At 42.4% G+C, this 16670-nt stretch overlaps 1 protein-coding gene across 1 annotated transcript in view; it reads right to left on the reverse strand.

Annotated features, from left to right (window-relative positions):
• Positions 1–299: 299 nt before the first annotated feature.
• LOC119354408 (protein GRIP-like) overlaps positions 300–16670 on the reverse strand; it is a 26052-nt gene continuing 9681 nt past the window's right edge. Inside the window, exons 4-21 of the mRNA XM_037621142.1 lie at positions 16243–16336; positions 15712–15798; positions 15535–15615; positions 15175–15300; positions 14546–14654; positions 14394–14473; positions 12996–13124; positions 12811–12911; positions 11670–11803; positions 11484–11581; positions 11280–11399; positions 7429–7456; positions 7243–7295; positions 5350–5421; positions 5218–5265; positions 1529–1634; positions 1391–1449; positions 300–660 (exon numbers count right to left, since the gene is read on the reverse strand). Coding sequence (XP_037477039.1) covers positions 550–660; positions 1391–1449; positions 1529–1634; positions 5218–5265; positions 5350–5421; positions 7243–7295; positions 7429–7456; positions 11280–11399; positions 11484–11581; positions 11670–11803; positions 12811–12911; positions 12996–13124; positions 14394–14473; positions 14546–14654; positions 15175–15300; positions 15535–15615; positions 15712–15798; positions 16243–16336 — 1636 coding nt within the window. The 3' untranslated portion in view covers positions 300–549. The remainder of the gene's footprint in view (positions 661–1390; positions 1450–1528; positions 1635–5217; positions 5266–5349; positions 5422–7242; positions 7296–7428; positions 7457–11279; positions 11400–11483; positions 11582–11669; positions 11804–12810; positions 12912–12995; positions 13125–14393; positions 14474–14545; positions 14655–15174; positions 15301–15534; positions 15616–15711; positions 15799–16242; positions 16337–16670) is intronic.

A 16670-nucleotide genomic window follows, 5' to 3' on the forward strand; every position in this document is an offset into this window, starting at 1 on the left:
ACCTGCGGATCCCACTAATTCTTTTCCTTTTTTGACTACCTTCCCTTTTTTGAACGGTCACCGGAAGAGAGAGCTTCCGCACCTGAATATATTACCGCTCATAGTTGTTACTCCCTCCGGCCCATAATATAAAACGTTTTTGTAAGGAAGTATTCCCTCCGTCCCATAATGTAAGACGTCTTACATTGGGACAGAGGGAGTACATTACAAGAGGGGATCAAGACTAGAGGAGAGACAATTAAGCCAGGATCTGTCGGCGTCTCGTAGTGCAATGTCTTTGAATCTAAATATCCAGAGCGAGAAATCAAAAATAATGTTCCCTTTGAGAATGAATGCTTGTATTGAAAGTACATATATAGATAGTTATGGTTTTCTATTTATATAATATACACTACTTTACGAAAGGTAAGAAGAGATGAGAAGCATGCAAACAAAAGAATGTCACCTTTCACAATCAGTAAAATCGCTGGGATTTTGGATCACCCCATGAATGTAAATATCTACCTCTGCTAAAATATGGATAATCAAAACCAACATCTTGCACCGGTATTAGAATGTGAATCTTCCAAAGAATGAATTTGGTGTCGATCCACCATCTGACAATGCTGTAGCTGGTAAGGAAGCGACATTTGAGAGGACGCCATGTTGGCATTTATTGAGCTGCCAAGGTTAAGAATGTCAACTTGGCATAATTGGTATTTTAATATCAGTCTTATAACAGTCATTCCTGTTGCAGATAATTTCCAACCAAGATATCATTGAAAACTTTATACCGGGCATGGAAGCAAGATAAATTCTTAGTACTTGTAACAACAACAAAAAAAACACTCCCAAAACTGAACCCATGTCAGCAGGATGGAAGCAGAAATCCATAGATGATAGACCCAGGTCCTTGTTCAAGGTGATTAGATGAACAACTCTACCATAATCATAATGACAGTTAGTTAATGCTTATATGCTGAGTACAAGTTTGAGAAGGATGGGGTTTTCCTAAGTGTGGCTTTTAATATCTATATTATGCTATAGGAATTATAACTGTCCAGTCTAGAATGTACTCTCCAATTCTACACTATAGACATGTCACATGATGTTTAACAGTGTTATCCGAATAAAACACTTCCCTGTGACCTTAATATTTGAGTAACTTAACCATGTGCTAGAATAATATAGGATCGATTCTCAAAAAAAAGAATAATATAGGATCTAAGGCCTTCTAGAGCTAATTTGTACTCCATCTGTCCCAAAATAGGTGTCTTGTAGTTAGTACAAAGTTGTACTAAAGTTGAGACACTTATTTTGGGACGGAAGGAGTACTAATTAAACACCATATCAGAGGTTACAAGCTAGGACACTAAGATAAAACATTTTATATATACTAGTACACAAGTACCTCGTCAGGGCTGAACTGTAGTAGCATCGCAACCACAGGCAGCAAGGCCCCCACCTCCCCTGTGTAAAAGATACCAAGTCGATGTTTCATATCATCTGCCAATCAACAGCAAAATAAGCAATAAAAAGTTCCAGATACCTGTTTCAAGAAGCTTTAAGATCACATTTTTTAGGTATGTCATATCTACTCCTTCTCGCTTTTGTGATCTCTCCATATTCCGAAGCTCAGCCTTCAACATTGCTTCCTGAAATACAGAATTTCAATAGATCAGGCATCCAACTGAAGGCCTCGCACCAATAACAAGTCATGTAAAGATTACAAATTTCATCGGAACACAAAAAGGGTGAAAGATATTTTTGATAAATATAAGGTCTTAGTTCTGTATTTTATTCAACTCATCACTGCATTGACCGAATAGCAAAAGGGGAAGGGGGCACAAACTATATGAACATAATTTTGTGAAATGCAGGAAGCATGTGTCTAGTTCAATCAATTATAAATGATTAAACAGTACACAATACATGTACATAAACTGTTGTTACGTATTCATGACTTCACTGACTCCCATCGCTGGATTCCACGAGAATCCCACAGAACAAGGAATATTGTGCAACTTAACGGCCTAGAGACAAAGCTTCTATTAGCCTACTGCACTCCAATGTTCACGTGATAAAATAAGAATAGGACATCTTTCATACTTCTAAGAATGTATCACAAAGAATAATGACCCGAAAATTAATCACAACACGAATAATGTGACAACAGTTAATACCAAAATTTTCACTATCAGTTTCAGCAAGGTTAGTTAGATAAATAAAATTTGACCAGAACAGCATCAAGGAACAGATAATATAGGAGCATGACTTCCATATCACTTGAGTGCAGCACACTGAGTAATAGTTACTGCAGAACTACTGTTGGAGACAAATAGGCTTGAGTGGTACTTCAGAATTAGGAACAGCAGTATAAAAATATGATTTAATTCCACAAAAAACTACACATATAATGGAAAACTGTCACAAAAGTATACAATGAAGATTTTATTCAGAAAACTACTTATTGAAGGTCATATTCCACAGAACTAAAACCACTTGGCTTTTGCCTGCACCTGAGGCTAATTCATGCCAAGCTCAATTATGTTGATTGTGCTTTTTATTCTGCTTGTTTTATTATTGCAGTAATCAGAACTCCAGCTAACTAGGAGACAGGCAATGTTTGACAATTAAATCAAACTCGCAAAAAAGTTGTGACATGAATTGAAGAAACTTTGTTTATGAGACCATTATTTTCTATATCAACTGTGGTATGTTATGACATACAAACACCAAAGCCTTTCAATTCCGAACAAGTTGGAGTGGGCTAGAATTGAAACCCATGAGATCTCGAAACTTAGTTATGGTTCTGGCCTGTGGATAACTAACTTCCACTCACCCCTGTCCAAGGCTAGTTCTTTGGTGATATTTCAATCCCTCGAGTCTCTCGTAACGGATTCCCCCCATGTCTCTAACCTGATCTCTCCTCACATTTTCAGCACACTTTATCTTTCCTCTATGCACCGGCGCTTCTGGAGGCCTGTGTTGTACATGCCCAAACCACTCAGACAATGTTGGACAAATTCCTCTTCAATTGGTGCTACCCCAAGTCCCAACTCACATATATCATCATTCCAGATCAGGCCTTTCTTGTGAAGCCACATATCCATCTCAGGATACGCATATCTGCTACATCTAACTGTTGGACATGTCGCCTTTTAGTTGGCCAACATTCTGCGCCATAAAAATTCACGGGTCGAATCACCGTTCTATAGAACCTGCCCTTTAGCTTTTGTCGCGCTCTCTTGTCACAGAGGACGCCAGTAGCTCCATCTGGCTTTGATTCCATGGCTCACATCTTCATCGACATCACCGTCCTTCTGCAGCAATGACCCCAAATATCAAAAGGTGTCCTTTTGTGGTACCGCATGCCCATCAAGGCCAACCTCCTTCTCGTGCCTAGTAGTACTGAAACTGCACCTCATGTACTCAGTTTTAGTTCTACTAAGCCTAAAACTTTTCAATTCCAAAGTCTGTCTCCATAGCTCTAACTTTCTAATAACCCTTGTCCGACTATCGTCGACTAGCAACCACGTCATCCGCAAAGAGCATACACCATGGGGTATCTCCTTGTATATTCCTTGTGACCTCATCCATCACCAAAGCAATAAGATAAGGGCTCAAAGTTGACCGTTGGTGAAGTCCTATTCTAATTTGTAAGTATTAGTGTCGCCATCACTTGTTCGAACACTTGTCACAACATTATCATACATGTCCTTGATGAAGGTAATGCACATTGTTGGGACTTCACCAACAAAGTATGCTCTTTGTAAGTATCACTGTCGCCATCACTTGCTCGAACACTTTGACGAGTGTTTGTCCAAGGCCCACCACATGACATTTCACTGTATCTTACCTTGGGCCTTCTCCATGTCAATGAACACCATATGCAGTCCTTCTTTTGCTCCTTGTATCTCCCAACAAAACGACTTTCATGTCAACCTCCCAGGCATGAAACCAAACAGATTTTTGGTCACTCCTCTTCTTAAGCGGTGCTCGACGACTCTCATAGCTTCATTGTATGGCTCAGCAGCTTAATTCCATGGTAATTAGCACAACTTTGAACACCCCCCTTATTCTTGAAGGTTGGTACTAATATACTCTGCCTCCATTCTTCGAGCATCTTGTTTGTCAAATGAGGTTGAAAAGCTTAGTTAGCCATATTAATTGTATTCAAGGCATCTCCACACCTCAATTGGCATACAATCATGACCCATCGCCTTGCCTCCTTTAATCCTTTTTCAAGCCTCCCTGGATTCGCCGCATGTTGGTATCATCAAAGGAGTAGTCCAGCTCAATGGCGGAGCTCTCAGTCTCTCCACTGAACAGTTTGTTAAAGTACTGTCGCCATCTATTCTTGATCTCCTCGTCCTTCACCAGAAGTCGATCTTCTCCATCCTCGATGCATTTGACTTGTTTGACATCCCTCGTCTTCCTTTCTCGGATCTTGGCCATCTTATAGATGTCCCTTTCGCCCTCCCTCGTGTTTAAATGTCGGTAGAGGTCCTCATATGCCCTACCCCTTAGCTTCACTCAGAGCTCGCTTTGTGGTCTTCTTTGCCGCCTTGTGCTTCTCTATGTTGTCTGCACTCCTATCCAGGTATATGTGTCTGAAACAATCTTTCTTCTCCTTAATAGCCTTCTGGACATCATTGTTCCACCTCCAGGTGTCTTTAGCTTCGCTTTGACTTCCCCTGGTTACCCCAAACTCCTCTGAAGCCACCTTCCAAACGCAAGTCGGCATCTTAATCGACATATTGTTTGTATCTCCTCCTTCCTCCCAAGAGTCCTCCATAGTAACCCTCTCCTTGAAAGCCTGAGCTGCCTCACACGTAAACTATATGGAAAGCCTGAGCTGCCTCCCCCTTAAACTATATGTTATAATATGGTCGTAGATAATTGATTTCAATTCCTGCCCTGCCCTGCCCACCCCGTGACTGATGACAATACACTCACTAGCAGGCACCATCCATGTGTAGTTTAGTGAAATGAAACCTTCAATGCGCAGTTTTGTGACAGTTCATTATACATGTAGTTTTGCTGATTTTACTCCATGAATAAAGTCAACACACATACCACACTATATTTGGAAAATACGGTACACAATTTGCAAAACTAAATCATATTTAACATACCATGACTAGAATGATCATCTTGTGTTTTTAAATTAATCAGCACATCCAATCAAAGCTACACAACTAATTTAGGTGTGAAAAGGGAAAGATTCAAAGTCACCTGTTGATCATGAAGACGGTTTTCACGCTCAAGATCTTCAACTTCTTGCTGAACAATGCAAAGAACAAATTTAGTTCACACCAAAAATGAAAGAACAGAACCACCGAAAATGTCTGCTAAGCTGAAACTGACTTGAAGCGCCAAGATATGCCTATGTGACTGACTCAATTCTTCTTCCCTTTGTGCTTGTTGCCGTGCAAGAAGCTGAAATGTACACAATTGTAAGCTGAAAACTGTGAGATGTCGTATCCCCGTTGTTACCCGTTTTCATCAAAGTATTGTTGATTAGCGAGGTGTTATAACTTGAATGTGTAACTGAAAAGAAAGAATGGGTAAAACACTAGGACATCATCACAAGGGTGCAAAATTACAGATCAAATGTCCAATTAAATACATGTAACTAGCTCGGACTTCGGTTTCTTGGGAGTTTGCTGGAGCTCGTGTGAGCCGGAGAGGAAGATGGCATCGGTGCTGCCTTTCAAGATTCACGTGGTCTGGTTCGGCCCATTGGCCCTGGTGAGCTGCACCTGGGTTTGTTACCAATAGGGTAACCTTCTGGCTCGCAAAACCAGTAGGTTCCAGTAGGGACTAACCCTTATGACCCAGCCACACACACACATCCGCAACACACAGCCGCCGCCGCCACCGTCGCAAGATGCAGATCACAGGTAGCCGGCCGGCCACCGGAGTAAGCACACTGGCACACCCCCTGCAGGTTTTTTACCATCTGCCTCTTCTCTCTCCCATCGGCACGTCCCCGCTGGTTCCTCTACCATCTCTGCCTCTCCTCTCTCCCACCGACACGCCCACCTGCTGGTTCCTCTCCAATTCGCCTCTCCTCTCTCGCTGGTCTGCAAGTCTTTCCCATAGCTATTGACATCGACCGGCACGGGATGCAAATGGCAAGCCAAGAGCAGAAAGATGCCATTGACCATGAGGTGTTCGTTTTCTAAATTCAGCACAAGCCCCTTTTAGCCCTGTGGCCTTCTTTGTTTTGTCTTTCGCCCTTAATCCAGGTCATGATTTAGTTGTTGCACTCCCCTTTTTTAGCACAAAGCTGCTGTACTGGTGTATTGTGCTCCCAGCACAAGCTGCAGGTGGTAGGGCCGAACCTAGAACCTAAATGTTACCCTTTACCCTACCAGGGAGGTACGGGCCAAACCTTTAACCTGACATTTTCCAACAGGTTCTGAGGTCCAACACCAGGGGGGGACCGGATCAGACCACTTGAATATTGAGCTGCCATACAAAGCCAACGAGCTGCAGCCAACATCCGCCCAAGTCGAGACAGTACGCGGCTCAAGCTTCCGTTAGATCGTAGATCGACGGCTGATAGGTGCTTGGACAAACTGAACCGGCACTAATATATCAGGCCCTTGTCGAGACAGGTACAGTCCTGACATGAGGCCCTGGTGAGTGAAGGCTCAGCAGCAGTCCTGGACTAGGGGGGCAGGGGCTGAGCTTGTGGAACCATGCTGGTAACCCTTGCGTGGCTGCTCCTGTGGATCTGGTTTGTGTTGAAATATATTGCCCGCCGTTCTCTATCAGTTTGGATTTTTGGAGTAATTGGATAGTGCATGAATTCAATATAGTTTTATTGGATTAGCTGTGTGTGAATATGTGATGGATTCTTCAGCCAATTTGATTAAGCTGTGTGATAGATTCTTGACAAAGTTTTATTCGAATATTTTTCCCTTGATGCCATTTTAGTTGATCGTTTTTATGCAAATTGCAGCTGATGACCAGCTATTCACAGTACCTATCTGCCCCACCTCTGTGGCCACGTGGCACACACACATGACCAATAACAAGACCTTGAAGTAGTTAGTTGCCAATGTGAGATGGAGAACATCCAATGATATAGAGGTCGTGCTTAGCTACCCACTGGGTAGAGAATCCACTCGTATAGCCAAGTACAGGAACAGTGGTTAGAAATTGATAATATCCACTAGATTTTTGCAACATTTTACTAACAATTTCCTACTGAACATTTAAGAGAATAGTTTATTTGAAACATAACATTACCAGAATTTGCTGCTCAGCCAATTCAATACTTAGTGCATCCTGTTTAACATATCCTGCAAATACAAATAGTGTTAACAGTGCCAAAACATCCGCAAAAAAAGTTAACAGTGCCAAATTTTAACCATTCAACTGATGGGGAAAACAAAGGAGATTAGAAAATGATATAGTATTGAGAAAACCAATTACCTGGGCTTTGATTGTCACGTTTGCTGACCTGTAGCATCAATACAGTACTCTCATCAGCAGTTTCAAAACATAACTCCATATATTCGCAAGTAATTGCAATGTGAAATATGAGAAGGAAACTCTCACTGTTGTGAACTTGATTCACAATGGGATAACTACCATGCTGAAGATAGCCAGACGGCATGGCTGCGACGAATTGGGTAGACATAGGTTGGGACAAGAGAATAAACTGGAGAGATAAGATTGATTGTTCTTGCTTGCCTTAACCCTAGATACATGTCATCCTTTTATAGTGGATGCTTAGGCCATTGACCTTTCCTAACACAATATGACTTCTAATGAATTAGACTCATAGTCCTAAACTTCCTAATACAATGTCATTCCCTAAAGGACTCTTCTCCTTTCCTTCCCCAGCACATGACCTGCTGTTGCTGCAATATCTCTGGCCCTCTTGCTGGCCGCATCCACCGTACTAGTGTCCACAACACTACACCCTTTCCAGACTAGCAGCTTGTCCTCAAGCTGCAGGATGGTGGCCATGGTTGAAGTTCAATCACATCACACTGAACTATTTGCTCGGCAGTATATTTTGTTAGATCAATCCCTTGGTCTTCCCTCGGCTCCTTTTCCTTTGTATGCACAATTCAACAGCAACCCCATACAAAATTCAAAGCACAACACCTCTGCAAGCTTTTTTTTTCAAAACTGAAACTGTTGAATGTGTGGCACATCACTGTTGGCCCAAGAGGCCCAGGTCCATACCCCAGAGAGGTATTCGAGCTAGAAGGAGAGGAACTCGATCCTGTCTGGAGCTAAACGCCGCTACACCACACTGAAGCCACGGGGTACGCCTCTCCTCCTCTCTTAACATGGTATCGGACCAGGAGGCGGCCTAGTCGCTGGCGACAGCAGGGCCCTACTGGAAGGGGGAAGGCGGTGGCGGACCTGCACGACGGCGGGGCAGCTGCGGCATGCAGCAGGCGAGCTCGGGCAGGCGGCTGGTGAGGAGCGCACGGCGTGGCTGCACGCGAGCTGTGGGGAACACTGGTGGCCGTGGCCCGACATCTTCCTCTTCTTCTCTTCTCCGGTGGCTTGAGTTTGACTCTTGTTGCTGGAGCGGTGGTGTGTGTGTGAGGAACTGCTGGAGCTGCTGAGAAGGGGAGAAGAAAACAGTGGAGAAGGAAAGATTGAGTGCGACTGGTTCTGCTGCTGCTGAGGGCATCTGCTAAGAGCTGCTGCTGCTGCTGTGCTGATTAGAGAAAAAGGAGGAGCTGCTGCTGTTTCTGTTGCTGCTGCTGCTGATTTGCACTCCTGAGGGCTGAACTACTGCTGCTGCTGTCTTGAAGTGTAGAGTAGGAGCTGGTGGTGCCTGTGTTGCTGCTGCTTCTGTTGGAGGTGTTGCTGCTGCATGCAGTTATTCGAGGAGGGCTAGCTGCTGTGTGTGGCTGCCTGGGAGGAAGATGGCAGGTGGTGAGGTCATGGATTCGGTGCGGCTGGATGATGGATGTTCATGTGACGCAGAGGAGGAAAGAGGAAGGCGTGTAGGAGATGAAAGGCTAGGAAGAGACCATGACCTGAAGAGGACACATGTGCCAGGCGGGTGTGAGCTGCACGAGGCAGAGGAGGCGATGGCGAATGGCGTTGGTTTGCTGTGGACATGTGCAGCAAGTATGTGACAGCACACGTGTGCTTTGTTGTTTCCCCTCGGCAAAGCGATGCAGGAAGTAGAGGATACATGTGAGATCGAACAACATGATAGCCAGGAGGACGCTAGTCTTCCAAGTTTGGCTCATTTTATCTGTACAAATTAAGGCAACACTGAAAAGGCCACAATAGCTGCTCACAGAACTGATCCGGAGTGGGTGCTCGACTCTGGTGCATCTCAACATGTTGCTGGTGACTTCACGGAATTTGAGTCATATGATCACCTAGGTTGAAGATAGTGTTTCTTGGAAAAAGTGCACTGACATAGCCACAAGCCTTGCCCAAGCTCCAAAGACCAGCTGGCTCCGGCACTGCTGGAGCCCGCACCACCGGCACCATCTCCATCCCCATTGCAGATCTGGCGCCAGTGGTGAGTTGGCAGCCACATGCCAGATCTGCAACACTGGTTCAAACTTGCAGCCAGCCACCTCCTTCAATCCCAGGAAATATTAAGCCCAACATCAGAATCTCCATCGATTCCTCATTGATAAGACTCGACTAGACGACGAGTCGCTGGTTGGTCCGATCCTTCACGGTAGTGGCAAAACAACAAAGAACGGCGGCAACGACGGTCGGATAAAAAATAGATAGCAGACGTAGAAGAAGAATTGGCCTTTGGATCAAGGAGATAGCATGAAACCAAAGGATTAGACTTGCATCGAAATTAACCCAAGGTTAATCACGACAGCGCAGCAGCAACAATCCCCGATCAAGGATCGCAAAAACTCAGAATATTGACGCCCCCGACCCGGGACTTTTCTCTTGTAACTCTCGATAAGAAAATCAATCTTCCCAAACTAATCTGCATACAAAACTGACGACGCTGCCTTTTATATCCTAGTCACACCAGCCGTAAGGGCCTAAACTAGTAACCAACTCGATATCTCAAACAAACACGGCGATCCTCTCCTTCGGAGAGAGAGAAAAAAACAAACTAGCACGACTTGTATGTGGACCCTTGTATTCTAGTATTCTTTAATTAGGAAGCTAATTAATCATCCGGCCACGCTGATCACACATGACTAATTTAAAACAAAAAAACACCTTATTTGCTTGCACGCTGGAAGTACTTCACCGGACATGAAATACTACCAATATTAGTGCACTTTGGAGGGGTTCTAAAGTTTGGCTTCACCGCGTCCTTCTTCGGCTCCATCGGCGAAACCTCAAAGCAGAAAGAGCCAAGCCGTAGCACAGTCGAAAGTTTAGAATGTGAAGTCTCTGGAATACTTGTGTCAAAACAAATGGCTGTGCTTGTCTTTTGTTCAACACTTGGAGTCGCCCCAAGTAAACCTACGCCATTGGTGCGCACATCACTCATCCAACAGTGCACCTGAAACAGACACCTGCTGTGACTCCGGCGACGATGGCGTCAATCTCACTTCACAGTTACATGGTCACTCTCCTCCATGTGGCGGCTTCAGCTCCGTCAGAAAGGACACGGTCGAGTTGAGAGACTAGACCTCTTTGTGAGAACCTAGACCTGTTTGTGGAATGTGGGCATCAACCAGATTAGGTTCATGGGGAAGTTTCTCGATCGGAGGCAACAATGAAGGTGCGCAAGGCTCCGGTTTTCCTCAGACTCGAGATCAGAGAGCAGAATGTGGTTCCACTCGATCACAGAGAGAGAGAGAGAGAGAGAGAGAGAGAGAGAGAGAGAGAGAGTAAGAAAAATAAATCCAATTGCTAGGATCTCGTGTGGCATAATCTGATGGTTAATATGTTCATTTGTGTGATTTAGAGGAACTTCTGCCGTTGAGCTGCATGGACAAAAGACGGTGTTTGTAGGCTGAGCCTTGGATGGATACATGGACAAAAGACGGTGCCATGAAAAATACATGCAAAATGAGAGGTCAAGGGAACGGTATAAAACTTGGGACAAGGAAAGTGAACCAAAAAATGTTTGGGGTCATCCGAACAACATCGATACTCTGAAGGGAGTAAAAAGGACTTTTTATGAATGATGCAAATCACCAGCTAACAGTGGGTCCTTCTTAGCTGTTGCACATGAATTTCCAACAAGTACATAGAAACGAAAAAACATGTGAGAACAAACATAACAGGGAGTGCCCACCATTCATTCCCTTTTTCCTGCTTCAATATAGCAAACAAAGGTAGCAATGAATGGGCTTAATAGAATAACTCACTGCTGCTTTAGCCTCTAAAGAATGATGAAGATCCTTGTTTGCATTGAGAAGTTTAGCTATCTCCCGTTCCTTCTCTTCAATCATTCTATCAGAAATATCACGGAACGATTCATGCTCTTCCTAAAAAAATCAAGAATATATTAAAATACTGAATGGAAAGACCACATTCAGTCATACAAGTCATGCCACAGGGCAGGAAACAACCTTCAATTTCTCATACTTCAGTGTCCATTCCCCTAGGTTCTTCTGAAGGTGGTCTTCAACATGGCCATTGCTTTGACCCTTCATAGACTCACATTTTACTGCATTATCCATGTTCATACATTTGTTCAACGAACCTCATTAAAGAGAAAGGGAAAGAATTCTGAAAATACACTGAAGTCCTCTTACATCTCCAGCTTTCCTCTACACTTGCCAATTTTTTCTCCCATGATTCTTTTTCTGAGAGAAATTGAGAGGTAACATAATCTAATTTTTTCATGACATTCTTCAGTTTTTTGTCCAACTCCGCAAGACCCAAATCCCTGGAAGGAAATTAAGTAAAGGTAAAATGTTTCTCAAACTAAAAACTGCTTGCAGAAAATAAATTGATGGTATCACCGTGCATCAGCTTACAGGAGTAGTGCCAAGGCAGACAGGTCTAAGTGTCTAAAGTAGTCTCGACTCATGATGACTACTATGACCAATCTCAACTGGTCGACTGCCAGTCATAAGACCATACTTGATACAAATACCACACTGCTGGTCTTTTACAGTAAAAAACTGGAGGAGGGAACAACAGTATATGGCTACATACTGAACCAGAAGCACAACATCTTGCTATTTCCGTTAAAAAAACATCTTGCTATCAGATTATTAGAGGCACTTGTAAGAAAGTACATGCTCAAGCGGAACCCAGAAGCGAATCATAACTTCATAAGAAGCTGATATGAGTACATGTCGCACAGCTGATATGAGTACATGTACGCACTGCACATGCTAGATACTGCTCATCTCTACATACTGCTAGTCTGCTACTTACAAGATACTACTGAACGCATTAGGTTTGATCCCCTGGGCTCGATCGGAGGCGTATCCCCTTCGGAGTGGGCACGGACCGACATGAACACACTCTATCCGTGCACAGCACAATATGTCAAGCGACTACTTATACTTGACTAATCAGCAACAGCCAACAGGTCAACAACTCTCGACTAGTCCAATCAGTCGAGTCAGGATGTCCAGCTGAGACCCAAGTACTGACTCATAGATTAGTCAAGCGACTCTAGTAGTGCTCTGAATACCATTCGGATTTTTTTGTCACAATTAGTAGTATTACAAACAAGGTGGGCTACTACTATACACAGGCTAGGAAGTTAGTTCATTTTTTAAATAATACTCCCTCTGTAAACAAATATAAGACGTTTTAGATCACTAAAGAGTAATTCAGTAACCACCAAGTAGTATCTTGGAAGAATTTCCGGAAGCATAACCATTTTAGTTATGGACGTCATTTCAATTTAAGAACATCAACGAAGTTAAGCTGATATACCTTGCCTCAATCTCTTCACTATGCCTGCATTGAGCAACTTGAAGGTCCTGGATCGCTTCATCTCGTTCTTCTAAGGCAGCTGCCACCTCCTTTTCAGCTTCCTACATTACAGCACTGGTGATTGATTAAATAAGTTGTGACATATTTGGTTACATTACACATCTACCAAACAATTGATGACATACTCTTATTGCTTCTTCATGTGCTTTAAGAACATCTGAATTTTGAGCTGCGCTCAACTCAGCATCCTTCCTTTGCAAAAGTGCATGTGCACGGATCTTGTACGCGGAAAACTCACTTTCTAGTCGACTGATCTGCAAAGTTTAAAATGCTAAATTTTGAGTTCTTGTCATAAGTGCTAGTTACAGCATGTTTAAATGATGTCTTCGCATCTGCAAGTCAGTGAAGCTTTTAAACACAAGGCAGTGTCGTAATAACTGGGTCAATAATATATCCTATGCCATTTTAGGCTTAAAAAGAATCATCGCATAACCAGAACACTAAGGAAAATAGACACAGTGGTTCCTCACTAGTTCAATCTCTCATAGTAAAGGCACTGTCAGGTTTTGTTACCTATTAAAGTTATACTAGACAGACATTTCATCAACTTCTACTCACCTCTTTTCCGGCTACCTTTTTTTACCAGCCTATCTGTGAATAAACCCTTGTAAACACATATCCAAACATGCTTCTCCCTATACTCCGGCTAGCTCTGCTATTCTTGGCTGACCTCTTAACTGCAGAACTGGTACAGGTCGCCATCTTCGGTCCAAACAGAAATATTGCAGCTTATACTATTAATTAAGTACTTACCTGATGAGTTCAGAGGAACTCCATGTTTATTTTATTGTGTTACTGCCTCTGTACTCCATCCTAAACCGCAACCCTAGGAAAGTCCTCAGGTCCACCATTTGGAACACAACCAACTTGCAATGCATGAGGCAACAATGCATTATATTGTTATGGACTCATACTCTGGCTATCAGAGCTATCAACTATGGAACATACCATCAAGAAAAATACCCAGACATGCAGAGCTAACTGGTGCAACCATCACGTGTTAGGAAGTGTTAACCAAGACGAGTCCGGTTGGAATATGAACAAAGTCAATTAGTTACAGTGTTATGAATCCATATCTTAGAAGTTTGAACGTGTTAAAGAGTCCAGTGTATTGGTTGCATCCTATATCCATACAAAAGAGTCAGCATTATAATTACAAGGCAAGCACCAAAAATCTCTTCTAAAGAAGTGAGCCTAGCTCACTTGGGTGGGGAATTTGGGTTCCTACTTATTATACTGCCAGGGTCTCCGCTACAGTAATCTCTTATATATTCCATCCCCAACTTATTATAAATATCGCCAAACTGGGTGTCTGTCTCCTCTACCAAACTACCCATACGACCTTCGCAGCAAATCCAAACCACAGCGGATAAAGTATTATGTTGTCACCGACTTAAGAACCAATGGTGGTGCCAGGAGGTAGGACCTGTGTTATCAGTACCTAACTTCTACGAAGTAGGGACAGAAAGCTTCCAGTGCAGGTACAAACTTTTGGATAAGATAAGATTTAAAATAAAATGCACCTCCTCCTTCGCAGAAATTAGATCCGAATCTTTGTTTTGAAGCAATTGATTTTGCGTTGACAACTCTGATTCCAATTGATCTGCAGAATATCCAAATATCTGTATAAATGTATTACTCCAAAATTAAAATAGAAAGTTTGGGGCAGACTTACTTCTAAATTTGGCAGATTCTATCTCAGATCTAAAGCGCGCACTTTCCAATGCTTCCAATTTTTCTCTAAGGGATTCACATTCGGCTTCCCAGCTTTGTCTTTCTTTTTCCTGAATGATTATCAGTTGGGACAATTTTGGTTAGTGCCTCCAACTCCAAGACATCATAAAAAAATGTGTTAACCATACAGCAGTAAAAGCTGTTTCAAGGGGAAGTTAACTAAAGTCTAAAATATTCTACTGATGCATGGTGACAAAAAATACTACCTACTCGACATTTTAATAAGTTGATTGAACAAACTCATAGGGTGAGTTAATCTACAAGACAGAAACTAAATCAAGCCAGGCAGGTAGGTATACTCAGAAACAAGGTTACATGGACAGAACATGAAGTAACATGGCAAGTTCTTGTGAACTATAGCTGTTTCAAAATTTGAACTTAGGCTAACCACTAAAAATGATCAGCATATGTGAATAAATAGTATTTTTACCACAATTTCTGGATGCTCACTGTTTCCACAAGATAATAATCAGCATATGTGCTATTGATATTGAAGATACCTACAAGTTTGGTGTCTAATATATTAAAAACTATCAATGGGAAGAGTTGGTACAAGATAGGCTGACATACATGTTGGTCCTTTAAATGAGTAAGCTCGCCTTTAATCTCCTCCAAGGTAGCTTTAAGCCGGGCAGCTTCACCGGTTGATGCTGCTTCAATTCCGGTTATTTTTGAATCTTTCTCCGCGAGTACCATCTGGAACAGTTTAACTATAAATCAAATATTCCAATAGACAATGGATGTTCTATTTAATCCACCTCTTATTCCCAGCATGTTGAGGCTTATCTTCTTCAGCTAGAGAATACTTTGACAACAACGTATCACATAAGAAAACAGTAATGTTTGAAAACACTCAAGTGGCAGACACAGGATATAACTTAGTCTATGATACAATGCTGCACAAAGATAACTTTTCACTCGAATTAATACCTGCAGTGATTGAATAGTTTTGGATGCCTTTGTCCTCTCTGCAGAAACCTCAGCTAGCTGTGCCTCCAAGCTCTCTAATTGCTTAAGAGAAGAAAGAAGCCAGATTGGATTACCCTAAATACTAATACTTTTGCATATTCACATTTACAAATGTCCTTCCTGCTTCTCTTTCCTTACCTTGCGATGCTTAGCAGAAAGCTCTGAAACTGATGCATGCCTCTTTTCTTCCGCAGACTGCATTGATCTTTGGATTTGTTCTAGCATCTTTATAGACATCACATTAGTCCACTTCAGATTATTTTAGCTCATCAGAATAACTATTGTTAACTCCGACCATGAGCATCAACCATACACATCCAAAGGTACGCATACATTAATATCTTGTTTGGTTATTTCAGCATACTCAGAGTATGAGAAATAACTAAACAAATCTCAGCAACACAACCAAACACGCAATTATTTTCACTCGATCAGCATTCAGCATCACCTATCCCCCATTTCCACCTTTGTAGGAGATCTTGGCAGTTGGCACTTACTCCTATGAAGTACTAATACGATTTTCAGAATTCGAAGTGTATACCCCTGCAACTCTTTTATCCTTCAAGATCATGTGACTGATTATGTTCGCTTCTGTTTTAAGAACATGATCACATTTCCCACAATTCAAACAACGAGAAATTATTAAGCCCTTTTTATACATGTACGTACCTGCTCTTTTTCAAGCATTGACTGTTGCAGTTTCTCAAGGGCATTATTCCTGGCCTCCAAAGCAAGCCGTGTCTCGTCAAAATTACATCTTAACCTATGATTTGCATATAGTAGTAAGACAAAGATATTGTTTAATTAGCATGCCTATTGCAGAAGATAAGCATGAGATTTGATGAGTTGGTTGCAACATTAAGGAGATCATTTACTGGTAACTGCTCGGTTGGCTGGCGAGTAGGGGATTAATAGGGGAATCGGACAGTTAGTCGGCTACTCAGTGACCCACCTGTTAGGAAAGCAACTTAACTTTATTGAAGGCCCAAGGGGCATATATATATTACACATGACTTGAGGTGCAAGAAAACTAAACATAGACTAATAAGGACTCCTAGACCAATACTAATACTCCTTAACACCACCCTCCCCCCCCC

The sequence above is a fragment of the Triticum dicoccoides genome, chromosome 2A (assembly GCF_002162155.2).
Source record: "Triticum dicoccoides isolate Atlit2015 ecotype Zavitan chromosome 2A, WEW_v2.0, whole genome shotgun sequence".
Taxonomy (NCBI): domain Eukaryota; kingdom Viridiplantae; phylum Streptophyta; class Magnoliopsida; order Poales; family Poaceae; genus Triticum; species Triticum dicoccoides.